This window comes from Castanea sativa, chromosome 12 (assembly GCF_040712315.1).
Source record: "Castanea sativa cultivar Marrone di Chiusa Pesio chromosome 12, ASM4071231v1".
Classification (NCBI taxonomy): domain Eukaryota; kingdom Viridiplantae; phylum Streptophyta; class Magnoliopsida; order Fagales; family Fagaceae; genus Castanea; species Castanea sativa.
The window spans coordinates 9,043,470-9,070,151 of record NC_134024.1 but is presented as its reverse complement, the minus strand read 5'-3'; the positions used below and the strand labels follow the sequence as shown (position 1 = coordinate 9,070,151).

Genomic DNA, 26,682 nt, shown 5'->3' with positions numbered 1-26,682 from the left:
ACAAGAATTATTATATGTATTAAACCTCACATAAAGTGGTTGTTATCTAAGAAATTGTTGTAAAAAAATTTCTTTCGTAATAGAAATATATTTATCATTTGTATAATTTTATGTCAAATTCAATTTAAATTCTTTTTCATAAGTACTAATTTACTACTTCATAAAAAATGTTACGTACCTTTTTCTCAGATTTAAATGTTGTTGATGTCTTTCTCAAAAAAAAAAAAATTTGTTCATGTTGTTGATATATTTGAAATTTAAACTACCACACAACCAAAACTACCCCCACCTTCTATCAAAAAAAAAAAAAAAATCCCACACGTTACTGACAGTATATCTTAAAAAAACTACCACACAACCAAAATTACCTCCACCATCTATCCAAAAAAAAAAATAGCCCACAGTTCCCTGACAGTCCTATCTTAAAAACACTACCACACAACCAAAACTACCCCCACCTTCTATCCAAAAAAAAAAAAAAATGTCCCACACGTTCCTGAGAGTCCTATTTTAAAAAAACTACACACAACCAAAACTACCCCACCTTCTATCCAAAAAAAAATCCCACACATTCCCTATGTGCTGTGCGTGAGCTCACCTATGATAAGCCAACAATCTTGCCTACAAAACAACTTTATCTACATCACCTATGTGCTGTGCGTGACCTCCACAATTGGACACACTGTCAACAAATCAAGCTTGAAACCATCCCACATTCTAAAAAAATAAAAACTACCCCATTCTCATATCAAAAAAAAAAACTTAGCAAAAACCAAATTCAACTGCCTGTAAAATTATGAAACTAAATTTGGCCTTTTATTTTCTTTCAAAATCAGATATGTTAGTGCCTAAATATAAGGATAAGGATGGAGAAGTTATAGTAGTGATTTTATAGTAGAAGTCTTTTTTTTTTGTCAAAAATATGGAAGATATTTAAAAAAAAAAAAAAAAGAGATAGAGATAGAGAGAAAGCTATTTTACTTAACGGTCAGATCATCTTCATGGGTGTGCCAAACCTCCTTAGATCTCATTGGATTGCATACTCCATTAAGTGAAAGGAAGAAATGCCAAATCTGCATGAACTATATTCCGCTTTCCAACTTTCAAGCCCATGCTTAAACTAACTTGGAGAATTGCATTGGTTTACAAAATATTTTTTGGAATTTTTTAATCAGAAAAGTTTAAAGAATTTTTTAGGAAATATCTTTAAAAATATTTTATTGAAAAAAAAATTTTAAACATCAATTTAGATGTTGTTCCTACTGCTATGACCTTAAACTACATTTATTTTTTTTTCTTCTCAACAAACAATCATGAAGTTTTTATACAATTTTTTTTCAAGATACTTCAATCATTAATTCCCAATTGTATTAGCCTTTTGTTAAGGTTAAAGCACCATTTAATACTTTATTTAAAAAAATCTCAAAATACAATTGTGGTTTTATACAATTAACATGTATCTCTTGCCATAAAATTTTCAATTTAAACTTTTATGTACTTATGTTATGGATATGTAGTAAATGACTAAATTTTAGGATTAAAAAAACTACATTTTAGGATTAGACAAAAAATGGTAATTGTCATACATAAAGTTTGAAAAAAAGAACAACATCAACAATACTAGGAAAAAAAAAAAGAAAAAAAGTGGATGAATAGTTACTAAATTTTAGGATCTTTTTAGGAACATTTCCTTTAACAAAAAGCTTATTACTTTACTATTCCATAGAAAATGTTACGTACCTCATAAAATACAACATAAGTATGGATAATGATAGTCTGTCAGTTTAAAACTCATCAAATACTCACTAATGTAAAAATTAGTAGAAGCATCCAAATCCCAATCCAAAAATGCAAGCCCTGTATTTTTTTTATGGATAATTAATGATTTTGTGAAATAAAGTAAACATTTTGTAAATAATATTTTAGTCATATTGATCTTACAAATCATTACCTAAATTTAAATATATTCTCAAAACTTCTACCTCAAATAATAATTTAATAATTTTAAGAAGTGTAACTTATTTCTCCTATTTTATTAAAAATTTATTACAATTACACATATTATTACAATTCTTACATGTGATTAATTTGTTCAAAATTAGTTCACTTTTTTGAGGTTTTAATACACTCTATTTGTGACAAGGAAAAATCTATTCATTATTGTGTATGTATGTGCAACAACCACTATAAATTTTATTTAATTCTATGTAGGAATGAGTTCGCAAAATACAGCGATGGTGGATACCGATGACATAGAACGTCGTCGAGAACAATGGAGATATTATGCTCGCTTGAGAATACAAAGAGAAGACAATGAAAGCAGAAATATTCGATTGGCAAGACGTCGTGCCAATTATGCAAGACAAAGACAACAAACTTTGGGTGGTGATCACATTTTAGTGGGAGGCCCAACAAATTTTAGTGAAGAAGATGTTGTACATTCTAATTCAACATCAACAAACCCATCACTAATACCGCCTAATCACGAGGCCGGACAAAGTTGTCGTCTTACACATATCCGTAACTTGGCACGCAATATGCCGGTTCAGATAGGGCTATGCAAGAAGTTAGTGGTGAGATTATACAAAATTCATATTTTTTGGCATGTTAGTTGTATGTCAATGTATACAAAATTACTAAGTTAATGTTTGTAATATTAAATTTAGGTCTCCCTCCAACCTATCCAACTATAATGGCAAATGACTTTGAGGCTGGACCAAGTCATATAAATTCTGATGTTAATAATGGTAAGTTTTATATAATATATTTATAAAGCTTTCACCATTATTTTTTATATATAATTAAACCAATTGAGCATTTTATATTATTACATTGTAGTTACGGAAAGAATTGAAGGAGCTGAAAATATTGTTGAGCAAAACCAAGGGGATGCCTACAGAGAACAAGGTTTATTACTCATTGCCACCATTTTTATTTTTATTTTCATATCCTTCTATAGAGCTTTGACCATAATTTTCTATATATAATTAGACCAATTGAGCATTTTCTATAATTACATTGTAGCTGTAGAGAGAACTGAAGAAGTTGAAAATATAAATGATCAAAATCATGGGGATGGCTATAGAGAACAAGGTTCGTCACTCAATGTCACCATTTTTATTTCAATTTACATGTTTATCATTATCAATTTTATTATTTGTTATCAAGCTGCATATTCGAAACATTATTAATATTTTGCTTTTTTCACAACATAATATTTGGTACAATTTTAATATTTTCTTTCATAACTATCATGACACTGTTTATCACTAATTTTTTCCTCAAAATAAAAATTAGGTGTTGACAACACATTTGATGGTACTGCACATGTAATAAATTGTATGCGAGGCAGATACAATTGTGCAAAGAATTTTAAAGAAGGTATAGAGACCATTAGGTACCAACTACCACAACCAAAGACATGTCACTTTTGTAATGCCCGTTTGTTCCATCGAGAGACATCCTCAATGTGTTGCAAGGATGGAAAAATATCCTTCCCCAATATACCAATTTGTCCTGAATTTATGGAACTCATTTGTGAGCAAACACCACGGCGTACATTTCAGGCAATATATACGGTTTTACAACAACATGTTTGCATTTACCTCAATGGGTGTGCATGTGGATGAAAGTGTGGCCTCAAATAGTCGAGGAATATATACATTTTGTGCCCAATGTGCCATCTATCATAGAATTGGTAGTCTTTTACCACATACACCTCTAAGTGTGCGGCATCTACAATTGTATATCTATGACACCGATCTTGAAATACAACGTAGAATGTCTCAATCTATAGATGCTCATGAAGATATTGTGCGACTTATTCAAAGGATCTTAGACATGCACAATCCATTTGTGGAGAAATTTCGTCAACTATCTCGAAATCCAAATTTACATCAATGTAAACTCCTCATTAAAGAACAACCTCTAAACCAACCTCAATATTGCCTTCCCAATGCTTCCCAAGTGGCAGCTATTATTGTAGGAGGAGAAGAAGCTGGTCATTTAAGTGGCAGAGAAATTTTGGTTCAAACCTTTGGTGGTAATTTGATCAATGTTCAAGATACAACAGGATTTTATGATCCATTGCAGTACCCAATACTTTTTCCATTTGGAACATATGGATGGGATATCAACACACGTGACGCTAATAGAAATAAAGTGTCATGTCGCGATTATTATGCATACATATTTCAGGCAATGCTTTATTATTTTCAATCTATTACTTCGAAATGCCGCTTACATTATAAAATAACTAAACATACATCTATTTTTACTAATGTCGAAGATTCGCGACAATGCTTTATCAATGATTTGGCTTGGAGGACGCCTTTCCCAACAGTATGTTGTTGATAATTATGTAAAAATTGAAACACACAAGCTTAGGTGGTTTGAGCACAATCAAGATTCTATTAGGGCAGATTTGTACCAAGGCCTACAAGATGCTTTCAATGAAGGAGAGAGTGATACTGGTAATGTAAACTTTACATTTGAAAGTTACATTACTTTATTAATGGCGAATTAGTATCAATATTTATTAGTGCCCCAACTTTTTCATCTTATATATAGGAAATGTTGGACATAGAACCATTCTACCTTCATCATTTGTGGGAAGCCCGCGCGATATGATCCAACGATTTCAAGATGCAATGTCATTGGTTCAAAAGTTTGGGAAGCCAGATTTATTCATCACAATGACGTGCAATCCAGGATGGGAAGAAATTCAAAATGAGCTTTTACCTGCACAAACAAGACAAGATCGTCCAGACTTGCTTGCAAGAGTTTTCAAATCGAAATTTGAAGAATTGAAAGATGATATCGTGGTCAAGGGGGTTCTCGGAAGAGTTATTGTATACGTGCAGGTCTTTGAGTTCCAAAAAAGGGGTTTACCACATGCACACATGCTTATAATTCTCGATGAAGATGATAAATTGCATAATCCAGATGATTACGATCAAGTTGTTAAGGCAGAAATACCATGTAAAGAGGAACAACCTCAGTTACATAAAGCTGTACTGAAGCATATGATACATGGCCCTTGCGGAGTACAAAATCCAAGATCACCGTGCATGAAAAATGGGCGATGTAAAAAAGGATACCCAAAGCCTTTCTCATCAGAAACATACCAAGGCAATGACTCATATCCTGTTTACAAACGATATGATACTAATAATCCCGTGCCACTGAATGATCATTGTAGGATTATGGTAGACAACACTTGGGTTGTTCCATATAATCCTTGGTTATTGCTGAAATATAATTGTCATATTAATGTTGAAATATGTTGCAGTATCAAGAGTGTAAAGTACTTATATAAATATGTGTATAAAGGCCCAGATCGTGTCTCTATGGAAGTTAGGCCAGGCCCAAATTATGATGAGGTCCAACAGTACATTGATGCAAGATGGGTATGTGCTCCAGAGGCATGTTGGAAGATATTTTCTTTTCCTATGTATTGAATGTACCCTGCTGTTTTTCGTTTGCAAATTCATCTTCCAGATAGACAACAAGTACGTTTTAGACCACATGAACCTATTGCTAATGTTTTGGAGCGAAGTAAAAAGACAATGCTTACTGAATTTTTTTATATCAATATCATTAATCACGATGCACGAAATTATGTATATAGAGAGTTTCCAGAGCATTATTGTTGGGATTATAAAAACAATATATGGACACGAAGAAGATCTCATAAAAAAGTAGTGGGCAGGATATATACTGTTTCACCATTTGATGGAGAGAAGTTCAATCTGCGTGTTCTTCTTAATCATGTAAAAGGGCCAACAAGATTTGATGATTTATTGACGTCAATGGGATAACCTATCCAACTTTTAAGCAAGAAGCTAAACAAAGGGGTTTACTAGATAATGATAACAAAGATACGACAAGAAACCGTTTGAAGCAAGAGACATTAGAATGCCGTCAGCTTTAAGAAGATTGTTTGCAACAATATTGGTATTTTGTCTACCAACTGGAGTAAGAGAATTGTGGAATGAGTTTTGCCCATATATGGTAAAAGACTATCCATCAACATCTGTTACAACAGAGACACGTCGTACAAATAAACTTCTTAAGGATTTAGGGGCGTTACTCTTGCAACATGGAAAGCACATTACAGAGTATGATTTGCCGATATCGACTGGAGAATGTGACAATGATTCAGCTGTACCTAGACTCATTCAAGATGAGCTAACTGTTCCAAATGTAGATGAAGAACTCACTTTAATTGAAAAGTTGAATAACGACCAGAGAGTTGCATATGAGAAAATCATGACAGTTATTGATCGTAAGGAAAGCATGATATTCTTCGTTGATGGGCCAGGGGGAACTGGGAAAACATTTTTGTATCGCACAATATTGGCAACCTTGAGAAAAGCAGGTCACATTGCAATTGCCACAGCCACATCTGGCATAGCAGCAACATTACTCCCTGGTGGAAGAACAGCGCATTCCAGGTTTAAGATTCCTTTAACTCCCGATGCTTCATCTACTTGCTCAATAAGTAAACAATCGACTTAGCCGAACTTATTAGACGTGCCACCATAATTATTTGGGATGAAGCCCCAATGGTAAATAGACGTGCACTTGAATCTTTAGATAGAACATTTAAAGATATTATGGAAGTAAATTTACCTTTTGGTGGGAAGGTGCTAATTTTGGGTGGAGATTTTCGTCAAGTACTTCCGGTTGTTCCAAAGGGTACAAAGACAAACATGATTGATGCATGCATAGTCAAGTCTCCATTATGGAAAGATGTCAAAGTGTTACATTTGAAGCGTAATATGAGATCTATCAACGATGAAGAGTTTGCTCTATACAACGCATTGGTGATGGGAATGAACCATTTATAATGGATGATTTGATTAAACTACCCTCTTCAATGGCAATGCAATGGGAGGGTCAGCATTCTATATACAACTTGATTGATCAAGTTTTTCCAAATTTGCAAGAACATGCCAATGATGCAAGGTATATGGTTGATAGGGCTTTGCTAACACCTATCAATGATGATGTTGAACAGCTTAATGCAAAGATAATTTCTCGCTCCTGTGAGATGAGTTTACGTTACATTCTTTTGATGAGGTTGAAGGAGATACGCAACATCTATATCAACAAGAATTTTTAAATTCTATATCTCCAGGGGGTTTACCACCACATATATTAAGGCTAAAAAAAGGTGCTCCAATTATGTTGCTGCGCAATATAGATCCAAAAGCCGGATTATGTAATGGTACAAGATTGATATGTCGTGGATGTTTTAACAACGTAATTGACGCTGAAATTTTGATTGGACAATATGCGGGTACACGTGTTTTCTTGCCAAGAATCCCTTTGAAGACAACAGAAAATGTACACTTGCCATTTGTAATGATCAGACGACAATTTCCTGTACGTTTAAGCTTTGCACTTACAATAAACAAAGCGCAAGGTCAGACAATTCCAACTGTTGGAATTTATCTTCCTGATCATGTTTTTAGTCATGGCCAATTATATGTGGCGTTGTCAAGGGGAGTCTCTCAATCCAACACAAAACTATTGGTGCAAAAAGGAACAATACCTGAGGAGGAAGGTGTTCACACAAGAAATATTGTGTATAAGGATGTTTTGTTCCCTTCCTCATAGGTATTAATTAACAATTGGAAAGAATTGTCTTACATATAAATTTATTTTAATAATTTACAAATTTTAATGGTTATGCGGTCTACGTTTTAATATTTTATTTCTTCATCTTTTTTATGTATACAATTAATTGGTAACAGGAAGGATGCCCAACTCAAATGTGAGGATTGAGTCCACTATGCTAAGTAATGGAGTGCATGCTGTTCCTACTACTCATTGGGAAAATTGGAAGGATGAACAATCATTATTAAACATGGAGGCCATTGATAACAAGGTATATTTCTTTTTAATGAAATCTTTAATCAGCATCCCTTTCAATTGTTTTATCAAAATTAATATTAAAAATGTCATGCTGCATATGGGTTAGGTTCGCAAATTGGAAATTTATTCACCTGGTTGGGGATTCACTATTCGAGCGGACAAGAAAGAGCTTTGGAAAGAAGTGAAACGAGTTTTAGAGTCACAAAAATTGGAAAGGTTTGTTACGGTATTTTTTAAAATAGGAAAATAACTAATTGATAGTCTTAATATACAAACAATTTTTTTCTTCATTTTGAAGTTCCAAGAACAAAGACAAAAAAAAAATCAATGTCAAGAAGAGCAATGAGGTGCGCAACATCCATAAGAAAAAAGACAAAGGAAAAATTAAGGACGATGTGATCTCTAACACTCATGCCAACAGAGACAAACGGAGAATGAAAATCAAGGACAATGTGGTTTCCAACATCCAGGAGAAAAAAAAGATACGAAGAAAAAAAACCAAGGACGATGCAATTTTCAAGACCCAAAATAGTAAAGAAAAACAGAAAATGAGAGTCAAGGACGATGCGATAATAAAGCAGGTACAAATCATTACCACATCTACTTAAAAAAAAAACTTAATTACATAGTTTTTATATATATTTTTTTAAAATTTTTGGTAATTAAATGATAGTTCTTCAAGTCCCAAGCTGAAGTAGATCATTTCACATACATGGAGCTATGCAATATCATCACAAGGTCAATTCAAATATTTCATTTAACAAGTTTATGCTTGATATTTATTGTGCTTATTATTATTATGTACGTTTTAAACTCTTTATTAATAACACAAGCTAACACATTTTGTATCATAGGTTCATGGCAAATGCTGCTGGAAAGCAATTAGAATGTGGAACAAATAGCATTGCTCCACCAACTTCTCTACTGTAGCCGGCATAATATTAATAAGTTACTATATTCATATTTCAGATGTAGTGCATTATTTTACAATTTTACCTAATGTAAATATTTCAGTTTTCTACATTGATCCATCAACTTCTTCATAATTGCTTTTGTAAAGGTCATCACATGTATTTTATAAGTAGTTTTATTGTTACAATTTTATTATGCATTTTTAATATACATTATTTATAAGATTTATTCAGAGGATCTTTTTTTTCTCCCCTAAAGGTTAATACTAAATTATTGCATCATCTTCCAATCAATAACATGTTGATTACTGCATAAATAAAATTGGCAAAAATGGATAATAGTTACGGAATACTAGCCTCTGAGCACGCGCTCACGCGCGTGCTAAGAGGCTCTTCTATTTTTTGGGAAAGGGTTAATGTAAAGTATTTATTATAACTTGGAATTACTACTTTTTTTCAATCACAAAAAAAAACCTAGGGGTATGATGAAAAATTATTTCACCGCACATAATTTGCAAACAATCTTATGATAAAAATGAGTATTATGTGCGGTGAAATAATTTTTCATCACACCCCTAGGTTTTTTTTTGTGATTGAAAAAAAGTAGTAATTCCAAGTTATAATAAATACTTTACATTAACCATTTCCCAAAAAATAGAAGAGCCTCTTAGCACGCGCGTGAGCGCGTGCTCAGAGGCTAGTGTTCATTTAAATTCCTACATTTACTCACTAACTTCCTACAAAATAGGATCACTCTTTTATTAGTTTTAAAACTCCTCTAATATACAAAACTCACCCCATGTATTCATCACACCCTTAGATTTTTTTTTTTTTTTTTGTGATTGGAAAAAGTAGAAATTTCAAATTATAATAAATACAAATTATTAATCTTTACCCAAAAAATAGAAGAACCTCTGAGCACGCGCGTGAGTGCGTACTCAGAGGCTAGTAGATAATAAGAATTTAATTAGCAAATTTTTACTAGTTCTCATCTACTATCAATATGCCGCATCAAAAAGTATAAAAAATTATCAAATTTTTCTGTATATAAAATTTCTAAAAAAAAAATTATACGTAATTCATATTAATTAATAATAATTTTGCATCTAAAACAAAATAATCAATTTTTACCTTATGTTCTCAAATGCATCAAGCCGGTTCTACTCATTAGTTCAACATTTTTCTATCGAAGGACTAAATTAAAACTACTCTTTTCAATCCCAATCTAATTTTTCAAGAACTTTAAAAAATTATAAAAAAATTTCAATCCCAAACTGCAAGTTTCTGCTTTTCACAAACATTTCCTTAAATTTAGTCTTTTAACAGCCACGCGTCATAAATCTGTGTTTCAAACTCTGCGAACTCCATGCACGAAGCCACGTACCCCCCATGTCTCTATCCAAACTTCAACCATATCTCTCCCTTTCTCTCTCTCTCTCTCACACACACACACACACACACACACACACCATTTGCTTCTCCAAATTCTGACCAAACCAAGAACAAGAAAGAAACTAGGAGAGCTTATAAAACCATCACTACTTTGCATCAAAACCTTAAAGTCCCTTTTTTTTTTCCTCTTTTTCCAAAAACATAAACATCATCATATTCACACAAATATGGTGAAACTAGCATCTGCAAGAGAGAGTCGAATGTACGGACCTCGACTAGCTCGAAACAGATTGGAGTACATAAACGCAGGGCTATACTTGTTTGCCACCCTTGTTCTTCTTGGTGGGTTTGTGGCTCAACTCTCAAGCGAGCCCAAATCTGGTCTTGTTATTTTGCTCATAGCTTTGGCGCTTATCATATTGGTCAATGTGCATGACCTTGTTGCTCATGTTTGTGGGATCGATTGCCGGTTAAAGTTGATGGAGCTCGACCTACAGCTCGCGCTGGTCGAGTTCGCGGTTCCTGTGGTTCAGACACTCGGATCCATTTTTGTTTTCTTGGGGATTCTTTTCCTTTTTATTCAGGTACGATCATTTTTAATGACCAACTTTTGTGAGGTTTTTTTTTTTTTTTTTGGATATTCTATGCAGCGTTTATAAGTGTAAATGCCAACAAATAAATCCCGGACCGCCGGCACTGGTCACTTGGAGTGATGTCTCTAACTCTATCTACCGGACCCAGTGATCCAGTGACTAGATAAGGGAGAGAAAGTTTACTATATACCTATGAAAAATATTTTACCAAACTTTTAAAATGTAAAAAAGGATTTTATGGTCAACAGAAATGTAAAATATGTAATAAGGACTTCATGGTCAAACAGAAATTTTTAAGTTTGATTATATTTTACTTGTAAACAATCACTTGAAAATGAAAAATACTAGAAAATATTTTACTTCAATATAACGGAGCGTTATTTGAACATGTTCAGTTACTTATTTGGCCCCATCTTTTCTTTTCTTTTTTCTTTTTTCTTTTTTTGTTATTTATGGGGACTAGTGTTCAAAAAACAAACCATCAACGTTCAGAATACATTATAAGTTTAACTTTTATTGTATCAATAAAAAATAATAATAATAAGGTTCAATTAGTTTTGTTGTGTTTCTTGTAGTATAGACTTAAATTTGTGGATTTATGCAACCTTATATGAGGTTTCGAACGACTCAAATTAATGGGAAGACTCAAATGGAATGTGCTTTTAACTCTCCATTAATTAGAGTATATAGTATTTGATTTTGTCTACCTGTTTTTTCAAGCTAGTTTAAATGAATTTGTACATAGTAGCACAACCTATGAGTTTCAATTTATAATTTGTTGTGACCACAAAATAAGTGCAGGAAGAGAAAGGATATCATTACTTCAATTTGCAAAAGCATGATTTGAACATGCTAATTGCTGGCCCAGTCCTATGGGTGCTTGGATCGATCCTCAACTCATGCCAAATATATGAGAGAGCTGGAGGGCATGTCCAAATCTTGCAGCATAGTGTCCACATTCCATTTTTAATGGGGAGTTTGTTGTTCATGGTGGGTGCAATTCTCAACAGCCACGAGCAAGCTGGATTAGCTCATCATGGACTAGAGCAACTGGTAAGTTTCCTATTAATCCCATCTTTGAGTTTGTTAATGGGAAGGGATTTACTTCATTTTGTCTCCAAAATTAACAATAGCAACGACCCGAAAACAAAAATGTCTTGAAAATTGAGTCACATGAGTGGCGCATGTTAATGAGCTTCCTATTTAGGCCTAGTAGATCACCCAAGTAATGCTCCACACAGCTTGAGTAACATTATTATTTTAATTATTGGAAATGTCTCTATGCAGGGTAGGACTTGGATTTGGCTAGGCATTTTTGGAAGCCTATTGTTCTTTATTGGTGGATTAGCAAATGTAATTAAGGTGTTCAAGCTGCAACAAATTGATGGACTAAGGCTTGAGAAATTGCGGGGAGGGGCACATGACCGACTTATCCATGAAAGGGAAGGCCGGGTACCCCTCATCCTAGAAGATCATCAGAGGAGAAGAATAAGGCCAGTAGAGGAAGTAAAAGTGTCACCTGCACCTCCTGTTTCAACTCCATATAAGGATGTCCTCGTTGGTCAGCCCTAAATAATATTGTTTTAGTAACAACAGCCTTGGTTCTTTGATTCACCTTACATTTTCTTGACTTGCCTGTACTTTATGCGGTTCATCAATACAGCTCATTTTAATGTGTTACAACACAGTTTGATGTGTTGCGAAAGTGACACAGGTGATTTCATTTTCTGTCTTCTCTCTCAAGAGCCTAAACTGAATGTCTAAGTTACATTAGTCTCAGGCCTTTAATTTGGCCTCTAGTTACCTCCATGTATATGTTAAATTCGGATTGTGGGTAGAGTAGATTTTTTCCTCTTTCTATTTCTCAATGCTTGGGGTTTGTTATGTGATTACTGATTAGTATGAAGGCATTGCCAATTGAATCGTAAAATAAATGTGGCTGGTGGAAGTAGTACTCAATTGTCATTGACATTACTAGCTCTCGATCATATGGTGCTGCAAAAGTTAGAAATTCGTTCTATTGCACAATTTAAAAGTAGTAGTGCAGCACAGGGTCCCATTCTTTGAGCATAGTTCTACATTATTTGTGCTGTACTGGTATTGTGTGTCTAGTCAAGCTAGCTGAGCAGGGCTCTCACTCCGCTGGGCTGAATGTGTGTTCAATTTGGGCTTTTACGGTTTACAAATTGTTCTTTTTTTTTCCTTTTGGGGCTGAATTGTGAATACTGTTTTATAAATGGATGGACTAGATTATAAAAGTTAGCTTCTTTCAAAAACTTCCATTTCCAAAGTACAAATATATTTTAACACCATATCAACAAATAATAATAATAATAATAATAAAACAATCAATAAAAAGTTAAATAAGTTGTGTGCATTTTATAAGCTTGTCTAAAATCCACGTGGTGTGAAATTCATAACTTATATTAAATTGACACAGTTCTTTTTCATTTGGCTTTCGTGTGATATTTTTCTCCCTAAATAAGGATGAAGCTTCATTAAAAACCATTAACAAAGCAAACAAATACAAGTAGCAACAAACTCAGCCTGGCCTGGGAAGAAGCTCAAGCTCTCAAGTGCACTATCCAACGTTTTTTGGTTTCGTCTTTTTAACTGTGTGAAGACTTGAGGAACTGAACCACATTATTTTCACACTAATAAGGGAGGTCACTAGTGGTTCCTAATGGGTTGGGTCTATAGTGGTTTCAAAGGCTCACAAGATTCAAGAGATTTTTGTTTAAAAACTACTAGTCAACATCTGAAAGAATAGTTAAGTGTGCGAAGTATTCTAAAGTCTAAGCCATTAGCCCACTTCTATAGTCTAAACCATTAATAGCGCCCAAAAAAGGAAAGTTGGGAAATTGACCTTAAGTATAGTTGCAAAAAAAATACTCCTTACTTGCAATCTGTTAATCATCACCATTATTAATAGTAAAATTTCAAGTAATACACTTCTATTTAAAATAAGTAAATTCTGAATTTGAAATTTTTATTAAAATTTCAGTAGTATTAGTTTTATTTGATTTTTTTTAACATTTATAACTCTAAAGGAAAATGCTAGAAATACAAATATTTTTACAAGCTGCTGATATGATGAGTGATTATTGGTAAGTAAAAAAGTGATGTTATTGGTGAGTCCGATGAGAACCAATAAGAAATGGGTCACACCAACAGTTTGTAAAAATATATTTTAACACACACATATGGGGAGAGGAGAGAATATCTTAAAGAAACTGATAGTGATGCATATTCAAAATGGTCTAACTCTTAAATACGCAACACAGACTTTAAACTTCTTTAACTCACACTCATTTTCTAATGTTGGATTAATCCACTGTTTTTTCTTTTGAGAATACTAAGTATTTTAACACACACATAAAAAGAGGAGAGAATGTCTTAAAAAACTGACAGTGATATATATCAAAAAATGTCTAACTCTTTGATACACTGCACAAACTTTAAACCTCTTTAACTATTGGAAACAAACTTAAACATTGAAAAAAAAGGTGAACACCAAATAGTTTTATTGTGATTATATACTATTACTATAGAGATTATTATTGCTATCATCATTATTATTATATGTGAAACAAAATGTTTGACACACAAATTTTTGCGGAAAATAGCATCAAAATGTTTTCTCCTCTGGATAATCATTTGATGGTCATAAAATGGTATCAAAAGGTTAAACCTTATAATCCCACATAAAATAAATTGAGGACTTTATTAAAAAAATTCACGAATTTCTCAAACTTATGGAAAAGACGTGCTAATTTTTATTATGTAAAAAAAAAATTATTGATCTCTACTTTTTAGTTTTTATAATACAATTAATTGATAACAACAATACTCAATGTGATATTTGATATTAAATTTGATTATTACATGTTACTTGTAAGGGCCAAAAAGTAAGGTGTCCTGCCCACTTAGAACAATGTGACCAGCCCAACAGGCCCAAAGCAATAAATTTGTAAAGAGAGTGGGTCTTACTGCAAAGCTAGGTAAAAGTTCAGGCTTCAGAACAATTGGGCTCGAGGTATTAGAGTAAGAAACACGAGAATAGCATAAAATCTTTCCTTGAGTAAGTTCGAGGATGAACTGTTCATATATTGATCAATAATATTTATTTTACAATGAGTTCATATACTTCTTTTTTCTTTTTCTTTTTTTTTTAGTCCCCTCCTTTCGTGGAGATCATTTCCTTATATAGTCCCTCACCTTACATCTCAACCTTCCATCTATCCAATTTTTAGAGAAATCTTTGAATACTTGTCCCATCAAAACCCTTCTAGATGTGGTAGGAGGAGTTATGGGCTGTGAAAACATTGTTCAGGTGTCATTTCTTCATAAATACAGTCAGTTTAGTTGGCGCAGTGCATTGAATATAGAGGTGGCAATCACCTTCCTAAATATTTCTTCTTTCCGTTGCCTACACAGCTTTGTTATCTTCCCTGAAGTTCTACTTTATGGTACAGTTGATCAAGTAAAGTATTCCTGAGGCATCTTTCTTCCTTGGACTTCCTATTTACGTGCTTATGGATCTTTAACCATCCTCAAACAAGGCCCAAAACCTCTAGGCATGCTTGGATCACTGGCTCCCACATTACCAATTAATTGATGGATATAATTTTAAATGTTTAGGAAAATAATAAATGGACCCATATGCTAAGTAAATTTTTTTTTTAAAAGCCCTTAGGCTCATTTGAATCCATATTGACTCATCAACTGTCTAAAAGAACATAATTAAAAAAAAAAAGAAAAAGAAAAGATAATTGTGATTCTCAAAGTCTAAAACCCAACTAAATCCAACCAAACTCAATTAAATCCATTGTAGGCATAGGTCTGAGTGGCAAAACTTATTTTAGATGGGTATTTTAAAAAGTTACACAGCAAAAAACATGATCTATGCCAGCATTTTTAAAACGCTATTATAGGTTTAGAAAGCACATTGGCGTTTTTAAAGCACTTCTATAGGTCTAGAAATCACAGGTATAGACCTAAGAGTCTGTTTGGATACTGTCTATTTTGCTAAAACTGAAAATTTATTGTTGATCACTTAAAGTATTCCCGAGGTACCTTTCTTCCTTGGACTTCCTATGTACATGCTTATGGATCTTTAGCCATCCTCAGATAGGGCCCAAAACCTCTAGGCATACTTGGATCACTCGCTCCCACATTACTAATTAATTGATGGATATAATTTTAAATGTTTAGGAAAAGAATAAATGACCCGTATGCTAAGTAAATTTTTTTTTAAAAAGCCCTTAGGCTCATTTGAATCCATACTTGCCCATCAACTATCTAAAAGGACATCATTTTTTTTTAAAATTAGATAATTGTGATTCTCAAAGTCTAAAACCCAATTGAATCCAACCAAACCCAATTAAATCCAATTGTAGGCATAGGTCTAAGTGGCAAAACTTATTTTAGGTGGGTATTTTAAAAAGTTACACAACAAAAAAATGATCTATGCCAGCATTTTTAAAACACTATTATAGGTTTAGAAAGCACAGTAGTGTTTTTAAAGCACTTCTATAGGTCTAGAAATCACAGGTATAGACTTAAGGGTCTGTTTGGATATTGTTTATATTGCTGAAACTGAAAATTTAGTACTAAAAGTACTGTAGATAAAGGTAAAAGTTAGTTAAAATAATATAGCAGGGCCCATAAATAGTATCAAAAAGTGCAGTGGTACCCATGAATAATAGCAAAAATAAGCCGAATAGTAAAATAATTTTAATTTTTCATTGGTATCCAAATACACACTAAATAGGCTATCCCGGCACAATCCAAAACTTAAAAAAAAAAAAAAAAAAAGGTGAATAAAATGACTGAAGTTTTACTTATAAAAAAAATAGTTTTGAAAAATTGAACATTTTTAACTTATAGATAATAATTCTCTAAAATGTTGAATTTTCTAAACTTTTTTTATTTATATTAAATAGCATGGTAACTTTTTTTATTGTCTAATACTAGTATTTATTTAGATCTTTGTGGTAAAATAGTGTGTTAGTAGAATTCTGAAATTGAAAAGTTATTGTTGAAAGTACTATAAGTAAAAGTAAAAATTAATTAAAATAGTATAATAAGACTTATAAATAATACCAAAAAATATAATTAGACTTATAAATATTAGTAAAAATAAATATAATTAATTAATTTTTAATCCCAAACCAAACTCCACGCGGACCCTCTTCAACAGAATCAACACCGCACAGCCCCAACCCAAAAAAAAAGAAAAAGAAAAAAGAGCCAGTCGATAAAACGCAGATAAGAATTAAGAACATAAGTATACGTCTCTGTGTAGCTCTAAAAACCTGTTTTCCGTTACAGCTTCTCTGAAACTTTCAAAACCCTAAAAAAAAAAAAAAAAAAATCAAACATAGAAATTTCACCCAAAATCGGAAGCTCTACTTTCCCTTAATTTCTTCAGGTACTTTTCATTTCATTTTTCTTGGTTCAATTTTCGATTATGACTTCTGCCCTAATTTCTCTATTGTAATATTGATCGGTTATATAATTTTTTTTTTTGGATTGAAACTTATATCTTGCAGGTTTGTTTTGTTTTTGCAATTGGATGTGTACTGGTTTAGCGAACTCTTTTTGTGTGTATATGAGCTTGAATGTTTAACAATTTGTAGCTATGTATATAAATTGCTATTGGGGTTTTTTTTTTTTTTTAATTTTTGATTTTGATTGGGCATTTGATTAATGTTGATGGGCAATTCTATCTTTCTATTTTCTGTTTGATTTTGGTAGCTATAACTTCCTTTGATTGTACCTGGGTAGATTTGCTATCACTTTCAAAGAGTGCATTTTTGTTACAAAGGGTGCGTTTGTAGAAGCAGCTGTTGCAAAATGGTGTTTTCAGTTTAAAATGGGTGTTTGTAAAAAAAGTTATGAGGAGTTGGTATTGCAAAACGGAGTTTTGGGTTTTTTAAAAATGCGCTTTTAGGCTCCCAAAATGCTTAACCAAACAGACCCAAAAACATCTTGTTGTGTTGGATAAGAAACTAATCCATCTGCACATTTACGCCCTGTTATATGTAGTATGTATATGACTATAATACACGATGCGTGCATGTCATGATAGTGATATTGTGTTAATATCGAAGCAAGACTTGAGATAACATTAAGGTTGTGAATTTTTAGTTTTGATAATATGTAGCAAAGATGAGGAAATATAAGTTCGTGCTTCTCTGATGCGGGACCTGACTATGAAATGGTTTTTTTTTTCTTTTTTTCTTTTTTTCTAGTGGTCTTAGGGACTACACTTTTTTGTGGCCTTCTTTAATAAGTAGTGGGGTTATTGTTCGAATGGCATCGGTATCCAGTCAGCCACAATTTCGTTACACCCAACCTCCATCAAAGGTGCTCCATTTGCGAAACTTGCCATGGGAGTGCACAGAGGAGGAACTGATTGAACTTGGGAAGCCATTTGGTAAAGTTGTGAACACGAAGTGCAATGTTGGAGCAAACCGAAATCAGGCTTTTATTGAATTTGTGAGCACAATTTTATTTTAGTTTTAATTTTTTTTTCAATCTTTTTATTGTTGTCCTGCTGTTTATACATTGCAATTATTGAATTTTTTAGCACAATTTTATTTTAGTTTTTTTTTTCAATCTTTTTATTGTTGTCCTCCTGTTTATACAACGCAACTAATTGTTACTTTTTTATATCTTAATTTCTTCAGGCTGATTTAAATCAAGCTATTGCTATGATATCATATTATGCCTCATCCTCAGAGCCTGCTCAAGTGCGTGGAAAAACTGTCTACCTACAGTATTCAAATAGGCAAGAAATAGTGAACAACAAAACTACTGCAGATGTTGCTGGAAATGTACTTTTGGTAACAATAGAGGGTGCAGATGCACGCCTTGTTAGCATTGATGTTTTACACCTGGTAAGTAAATTGCATGCTTTTTCATGAAAGTTGAAGAGGTAAACAGTAAACTTGTACTATAAGGATGCATCCACTGAGTTATTGTAATTAGGTTCTGGTTTGTCATGTTTTGGGAAGCTTTTGTTTGACATATATGTAAATGGATCAGCAGGGCCATATCAAGGCAATATCTTCGATGGCAGCTTAGTGCATCGGGAGAAAGAGCGCATGTGTGTTTGTCTCCTTTCTCCTCTCCTTAACACTGCCTCTTTCTTCCCTACTCTTCCTCATCAACTCCCTATACCTACCATTCTAATAGTTTAGGATTTTATATTTTCTTTTCTCTTGTGCATCCCCCTTCCTCTATTTTCTGCATGCTCTGTGCCGTGATTTTTGTTAGTAGCGTAGCTACATCCAGTATAATTCTTATGGAACTTTGTGTTATTCAGTTATTAAATTTATGCGAATCCATTATAATTGTAGTTGTAGGTTTTTTTTAAAAAATAAAAAAACTGAGGTCTGTGTAGAAAAGTGAATGCAAGCTTATGATTTTGATCTTCATTCCTTTGAGGGTTTATAGCCTTAGAATCTAGTCAGTAGCTGAATAAGTTTATAATTTTTTTTTGATAGGTAATCAAAGAACTAATATTAATAAGAAAAAAATAGTACAGGATGTTCATGACGATGAACAGTAAGATACAAAGAAAGAAAAACTAAGGGAACGAAAATCTAAGGGAAAACATAAACTCTGAAAGAGACGATTTTACGAAGCTTGATTCAAATGACGTGCCCAACAGCAGGACGCTGTTAGCATTTCCCCTCCCCCCCCCCCCCCCCAGCCCTTTTTATTCTTGGTCTTTATTTCAGGGAGATATCTATTTCGCATAAACGAATCATATGAAGGTCAACTTGTAGTTTTTGTTAGCATTTTGTTTGCAATAATGTGGATGCTTAGTGATATATATTTTCTCTAGCAATTCTTGATTATTATTTTATGTATATCAAAATCTTGGTTCCTATGTCTTACTGGCTAGAGGTGAGTTCAAAGGGAATTCAAAGGGCTATTCATTAGAAGGGTTGCCTATGTTATTATTTTTTTTAAAATCTGGTTCCTAAGTTTAACAGCATGTGTAATTGATGAATCTGGCTCTTCTTTTCTGTAATTAGTTTTCTGTTTCCTGTTTTTTCTTTCCTCTTTGTGTACTATCTACTACTTTGTGCTTTTCATGCATACTGTAGTTTCTTAATATAATTTTTCTTACCTATCAAAAAAAAAAAAAAATTTTAACAGCATGCGTAATTGATGAAATCTATTGGTGGCCTTTGCTTTCACAATATCTAGAAAAAATTGAAATTATCTGTGGTTCCAGTTTTCTGCAATTAATTCTTTGAAGGCTTTATAATTGTTATTAGCTCTTTATTTCATAGAATATTTATTTTTGTATGTCATTCTGAAAGTTATTTAGTGATGCAGGTTTTTTCTGCTTTTGGATTTGTGCATAAGATTACTACCTTTGAGAAGACAGCTGGATTCCAGGTTTGTATTTTTTCTTCTTTTTTTTTGTTTCACTCTTTTCTTCCGGCCATTGAATACAAGCTCATGTTGTACACAATCCTTTTTCAGGCGCTGGTACAATTTTCAGATACAGAGACTGCCTCTTCTGCAAAGAATGCCCTAGATGGAAGAAGCATTCCTAGGTGACAGTTGTATTAATTGTTTGACATGGTATTTAGTCCAACTTCTATGGACCATATGGCTGTTACGTGGTGCACATGCGTTGGGACTGGTCATCATTGGCTGTTAACAACATTTGTGGTATAAGTGATCTGTCAGACTCCCGATGGACTTTTAAACTTCCCTTGCCCTACTCATTTCAATATCTTTTTCCATTGAACATGTAGAAAATATTGTCTTGCTGTGTTGTGCCAATGAGACCATTCTTTGTGTAGAAAATGTGCTAAGTAGGACCTTGATTGGTATATCCTAGCACATCCATGTGCTCCACTGACAAAGCTATGCACTTTTTGTACCTTATCAGTTATGAACTGTCCAGCATTGTGCTTTGCTGACATTTTTTGTCCTTGGTTTCAGTTATCTTCTTCCTGAGCATTTGGGACCATGTACCCTTAGGATCACGTATTCTGCACACACAGATTTGAGTGTGAAATTCCAGAGCCACCGTAGCAGGTATTCTTGTTTATCTTGGCATTAAGGATTCCAAATATCTGCACTCCAACATTGTTTTGTGCATAAGATGTTTCTTTCTTGTTTCAGTTGTACATGTGATATGTTTCACTTATTACAAGTCTGTTTCCACTTTTTCATCCTTCATCCTTTCCTGCACACCCCTTTTATCATCATTTGCCTTGCAATATTATAACTACATTCTATGTTGATTCAGGGACTACACTAATCCTTACCTTCCTGTTGCTCCGTCAGCCATAGATGGAAGTGGTCAGGTAATATTTTGGGAATTGACAATTTCTTTAATTATATAGATTTATAGTTCATGTTACTTAGACATTCCATTGGCATCTTTAGTGGTTGCTTGATTTTTTTTTCCAAAGAGGTCTCCTAAATCAAATGTTACTTTTTAGTCCTTGTTAATTCCTTTAGATGTTCGGGAAGATTTCTTCTGCACAATAGCATAGCAAAGGGTGGCTATTGCTAAACCTTGGAATGCATGACATATTTAGCATAGAGTTCTGAGTCTTTTTTTTTTTTTTGCTTTGTTCTGCTACATCCCATGCCAGCAATAGAAAAGATGGTTGTTGCATTGGCTGGCCTTGGGGTTGAGCAGTTCTGTAGTCCCATACTTTCCTTGCTACATCACACCCTCAGAATGCATGTAAAGTAGTTTTCACTGCTTGTCCACTTCGCTCATGTGTATTGTCAACCATTATTTTCTTCTTTACCGGTTTGGACTTTGTTGGCCATATTTCCTTGCAGACATGATCACATGACAGGCAAAAGTTTTAACATTGCTAGGTGTTTCATCTGCCATAACCACTTCTAGAAAGTGTTGTCCCCAGAAAGTTATAATTTTTCTTGGTGAATTTAGTTATATAGAGACGCTTAAAATGTATGATATTTTTGTTTTGATTAAATAGAATTATTTTGTCGTAATTGCAGGTAATTATGGGTTTGGATGGGAAGAAGCTAGAACCAGAGAGTAACGTTCTTCTTGCATCTATTGAGAACATGCAATACGCTGTCACCTTGGACGTTTTACACATGGTACTTAGAATCACACAGCAAATATTAAAATTCTTGGTTAACTCTGCTATATATATATATATATTTTTTTTTTGTCATACTCAATACTGATATTTTCTTTGTTTTCATGCTAGGTGTTTTCTGCTTTTGGGCCTGTACAAAAGATCGCCATGTTTGATAAGAATGGGGGTGTACAGGCTTTGATTCAGTACCCTGGTAGTCTCTAAACCTGACTGTTCATGTTTTATTGATTTATTTATAATATCCTGCTTACCAAGCAGGAGGAGAGGAGAGGGGTGTTGTGTGTGTGGGGTGGGGGGGGACTGGGGGAGAGATAGGTAAAGATGTTAACCTATCTGTTATCTGTAGTATGCGCGTTAGGCTGCTATGCCTATGCACTTATTTAATTGCCCAAAGTGAATGCCAATTAAAAATATATTATCATGGTTTTCTGTTACCTGGTTGCATTAAAATAAATTGTTATTTTCTGCTCAATGGCAACCGAATGGTGGTTGCTGTTTGTTGTGGGTGTGCATTCTAATCCCCTAATCTATTGAGCCTGGGCATTACGATTTCAGAGCATTTATAACGGGCAACAAGTCATGCTCTTACGTAATTGTCCCTATTTATATAGGCATATTAAACATACTGGACTGGTTGACTTGAGGAAGGTAAATATCATATTCATCTACCCAAATGTTGACCCTGAGCATCTTGCTAGTTTCAGATACATTACCTGTGTTAGACATGCTTTTATTACTATGCAGTTACTGTATAACTCTTTTGTATGTACCCATTAGTGCCGTATGGGTTCTGCAGACATTGCTAGTGAGAAAAGATTTGCAGCCTTCTTTATATTATAACACTTAGGACTAGAATTTATAATTGGTACTGATCATGCCATGATTGCAGATGTTCAAACTGCTGTTGTTGCTAAGGAAGCCTTGGAAGGACATTGCATCTATGATGGAGGGTTTTGCAAGCTTCACATCTCATATTCACGCCATACTGATCTCAGCATTAAGGTAATCAAACTATATCCTTTGAAAAGAAGTTTGTCTTATGTTGTCTATTTACTTACAATGATTACTAGAAAGAGAAAGGTGGATAGTGGATACAACCAATCTTTTATGATCTGGACCATTTGGTTAAGCTCAATTATTGTTAAGGAGAAGGCAGGGAAACTTTATTTGCTACACACATGTTTTCACTGTGGCCCTCAATAACTTTTTACTGCTGTTATCTTTTTTGCCTTTTTTTTTACCCCATGGGGTACTTGGGTGGTGGGTTAATTGGTATGGGGAGTGACTTAAACCCAGAGGTCTTAGGTTTCATCCACACACTATCAGTCCATGGGATTTATGGGGTGTCTCATGGGAAGGGAACTAAAGGCAAGGATGCCACTTCCTTACATCAACCAACAAAAAAAAAGGTCTCCTCTTTATATAATTTTACTTATCCAAAAAAATAAAAATAAAAGTCTTGTTTACCTTTTCTTATTTTGTGCAAAACCAGCATCTTTGTTTGCGGCTTCATTGTTAAGATGTGATTTAGGATTTAGGATTTATGAAACATATTTGAGTTCGATTGATATTTCATTGTTCAGTTTATTTCAACTCGTAGTCTTTGTTTTATTATTGGTTTTGTGGCAATCTTGCAACTAGGCTTGGGCTTAGATGAAATCTTAGTCATAGATTTTGAAACTTTGTGCAATTAGGGGAAAAAAGTTGAAATTATTTGCATTTTGGGATTGGATTAATTACTCAATTGTAGATGGTAATTTGATTTTCATTCTGCTTATCTTCTTAAAGTCTTGCCTTAGATATGGTTCACTGTGATAGATAACCCCGAAGGCTGCTATTGGTGAAATAGTAATGCAGTTCTAGGAATCAATCCTATTAAACTTCCCATTGTTTGCTTTTTTCTGGTAGGAACCTACATTTGCGGCTTGAACACAATTAAAACTGGTACTGTGATTTTTTTTCCCCCTTAAAAATCTGCAACCCTGGGCATTCAGCTGTCATTATCCTTATCTGTTGACATTTCTCTTCTTTTTCTTTGGGGGTGGCGGGAAGGGGAGTGACTACTGAGTACCATTTTATTTTATTTTTTATTGAGAATAGTATCGCTGGAAAGGTGGTGCTCATGTTTCAGGCTTAGGTGGTAAATGGGGTGGGCTTGAGGTAGCTCCCTAGTTTTTGCTTTACAAAGCTGAGAGATAGAGAACTAAAAAGAAGAAAAAAATATGTTATTGAACACTGATGACAGTCCTTTTCACACCTTTCATTGATTGAAATTTGAAAGAAATGGCCCTTACACATTCCCCCCTCCCCCAAGTATCGATGTATAAAAAAAAAAAAAAATGGTCCTTATATTTGGAGCCTGGCATGTTGATTACAGGTCAACAATGATCGGAGCAGAGACTATACAATCCCTAACACCACCCCCATGGTGACCTCCCAGCCCTCGATTCTGGGGCAACAGCCGACTTCAGTGATGGGCTCCACTGTTCAATACAGTGGGGCTCCTTTTACTCCAAGTCAGGAGCAGCCTGGGTTGCCTCAACAACCTTCAGCTGGGTGGGGCCCAGGTGTTCCACCAATGCCTCAGTCCATGCCAATGCAAATGCATAATAATCCTTACATGCCACCTGGGACAATGCCACCTCAAGCTGCCCCAGGAATGATGCAGTCTCCTATGCAGAGTGGCATGCCTCAATCATCAATGTTGCCCCGTTATGGATCTGGGCAGATGCAATAGCTATAGATGGAGGAGGCAGGTTGGTGTGAAGGAGCTGCCTTGATTGATTGTTCCATCTTTTGGCTTTTGGTTTGTTTTTTTGTCTCCCTTTCTTTGGTTGTAATCTCTCAAACCAAGGCAGAGCTCAAAATACACACCAAAGCTAGTTTCTTTTTGTGTTTAAACTAAATATAGACAGTCATGTTTTAGCCTCTTTTGTTTCTCATCTATGATTATTCCCAATTTGTTTTCAATACCGACTCATATGCTAATTTACTACTTATGTGTGGTTGACTTGCCGCTATATGAGGTTACTGTGCACCATAACAGTCGCGTGTAATTGTGAGTCAATCATATTCCAAATTTGGTGGTTATGATGCTGATTCTCTCAATCTCCCAGGATAAAGGTTCTAAGATTTGATATCTCTATCCTGAATAATCGGGTGAATCATGAACTTAGCATACCATTGGCTTGATTTGGTGCAATTGTAACTCATGTAACTTAATGTTACACCACTTCATAATTTTTCAATCAATTAATATTTTGAAAATCATATTGTTAAATTATATATTATATCCGTTCTTAGAATGCATACAAATTTCATATATTTATGCTTTGTTTGTTTCAATGGAAAACATTGTGTAAAGATAAATATTTTTTCATTATTTTCCAGTAATGAGTAGTATCAGAAAAAGTGAGTCAAAAGAAAACTATTTTTAGTCAATTAAAAAAGTATGACTTATTTTTAGAGATTGTTTTCCATTAATTTTTTTTGGAAAACAACTCTATCTCACAGTATCCTAAATAAATGAAGTTAGGAGTTTTTTTTTTTTAACTTATTTAAAATTGCTACCAAACATAAGAAAATGAGATAGTTTTATAAAAAATACTTTTTGAAAAATAGCTTATTTTCTAAAAAACAGTATTGTTGAAACAAACAAACCATTATAACATTTATAGATGAGATGGTACATTTATACAAAGTGAGCGTTTAGGGAGATGCATAAGCGCATGATGTGTGTATAATTTTTAAATACAAAAAAAAAAGAATTAAATTTAAACATTTATAAATGAGATATTTATACATATTGAATGTATAAATGTAATCCAATGCTTGATGGACAAAAAGCTTACCCACAAAAGTTATATCATCTCTCTCTTTGAAATTGTACATTATATCAATAGAATATTATTCACTTTTCAATCCATATGTTCATTTATTAAAAATATATGTATTAAAATTTTATTTTATAATATAATTATGCAAGCTTTTTTACCAACGTGACTGATTAGCCGTGAGGTTAGACCCTAAATTTACTTGTATGAAGTGGGTAATGAGATTCCTACAATGAAAAGACCTCTTGGTGCTAATTTTAACGGCCTAAATGAAAGAGTTTTTGGGTCAGCCTATATCCTAATACCCCTTTTTGTGTATCCCCCAAGGAGTCCCAAGGTTGATGGTGAGTTACTTCTCTTTTGTCATTCTTCACAATTTTCTCGTGTGTATCTCTTGCCTTGATTTTTCCAACCCCCTTTCTCTCTCCTTCAGCCCCTATTTATAAACTTCCCTTAGTGGGATTGTCATGATAATGGTGAGGCTTTTTAGGTGGGTGCGGCCCTTCTAGGATATATTCCTGACCAGATGGGACCTACTTCGTAAGACATATGTGACTATCTTGAAACTTGCATCCGCTGCTAATTGGTTCTCAGCAGGCGATTTTCTCTAAGGCACTACCGTTGTCGAACAATTATGTCCACGATACGTAGTAGATTTCTGAACTGGTGTGGCCTACTACCTGGTATTGGAATCAGGGTTCTCGATATATTGAAATTGATGGGTTGGGCCTCTATATCACGTCCGTACAATGAGCTGGGCCCCAATACCATGCTCGTACAATGGGCTGGGCCCTTATATCATGCCCATACAATAATCATTTATAAATGAGACATTTATAAAAAGCGAAAATAAAATGAGGCATTGTAATTCATCGGTGAATTTGAAAAAATTATCCACGAAGAATTACATTATTTGTAACTCTCTCTCTCCCTCCCTCTCTCTCTCTCC

General features: G+C 33.8%; 3 protein-coding genes and 1 pseudogene across 4 annotated transcripts; all 4 read left to right on the top strand.

Moving 5' to 3' along the window:
* Positions 1–2,234: 2,234 nt before the first annotated feature.
* Positions 2,235–5,459, top strand: LOC142620138 (uncharacterized). Its single transcript, XM_075793555.1, has 7 exons — positions 2,235–2,520; positions 2,667–2,747; positions 2,839–2,907; positions 3,025–3,093; positions 3,797–4,197; positions 4,289–4,472; positions 4,570–5,459. Exons 1-7 carry the CDS (start codon positions 2,235–2,237, stop codon positions 5,457–5,459), a joined length of 1,980 nt encoding a protein of 659 aa, XP_075649670.1.
* Positions 5,460–5,916: 457 nt separating this feature from the next.
* On the top strand, positions 5,917–8,811 carry LOC142620137 (uncharacterized; annotated as a pseudogene).
* Positions 8,812–10,357: 1,546 nt separating this feature from the next.
* Positions 10,358–12,582, top strand: LOC142619665 (uncharacterized). The gene is made up of 3 exons (XM_075792871.1): positions 10,358–10,768; positions 11,579–11,830; positions 12,065–12,582. Exons 1-3 carry the CDS (start codon positions 10,412–10,414, stop codon positions 12,347–12,349), a joined length of 894 nt encoding a protein of 297 aa, XP_075648986.1. The 5' UTR covers positions 10,358–10,411; the 3' UTR covers positions 12,350–12,582.
* Positions 12,583–17,012: 4,430 nt separating this feature from the next.
* LOC142619663 (polypyrimidine tract-binding protein homolog 2) lies at positions 17,013–24,870 on the top strand. Of its 2 annotated transcripts, XM_075792870.1 has the most exons (12): positions 17,013–17,210; positions 18,034–18,280; positions 18,472–18,681; positions 18,833–18,890; positions 20,135–20,197; positions 20,285–20,358; positions 20,753–20,848; positions 21,063–21,120; positions 21,794–21,898; positions 22,012–22,093; positions 22,790–22,902; positions 24,278–24,870. In XM_075792870.1, the coding sequence occupies exons 3-12, from the start codon at positions 18,647–18,649 to the stop codon at positions 24,635–24,637; spliced, it is 1,044 nt and encodes a 347-aa protein (XP_075648985.1). In that variant the 5' UTR covers positions 17,013–17,210; positions 18,034–18,280; positions 18,472–18,646; the 3' UTR covers positions 24,638–24,870. The 2 variants fall into 2 exon arrangements, with proteins under 2 accessions (XP_075648985.1, XP_075648984.1); XM_075792869.1 differs by lacking the exon at positions 18,833–18,890.
* Positions 24,871–26,682: the final 1,812 nt, after the last annotated feature.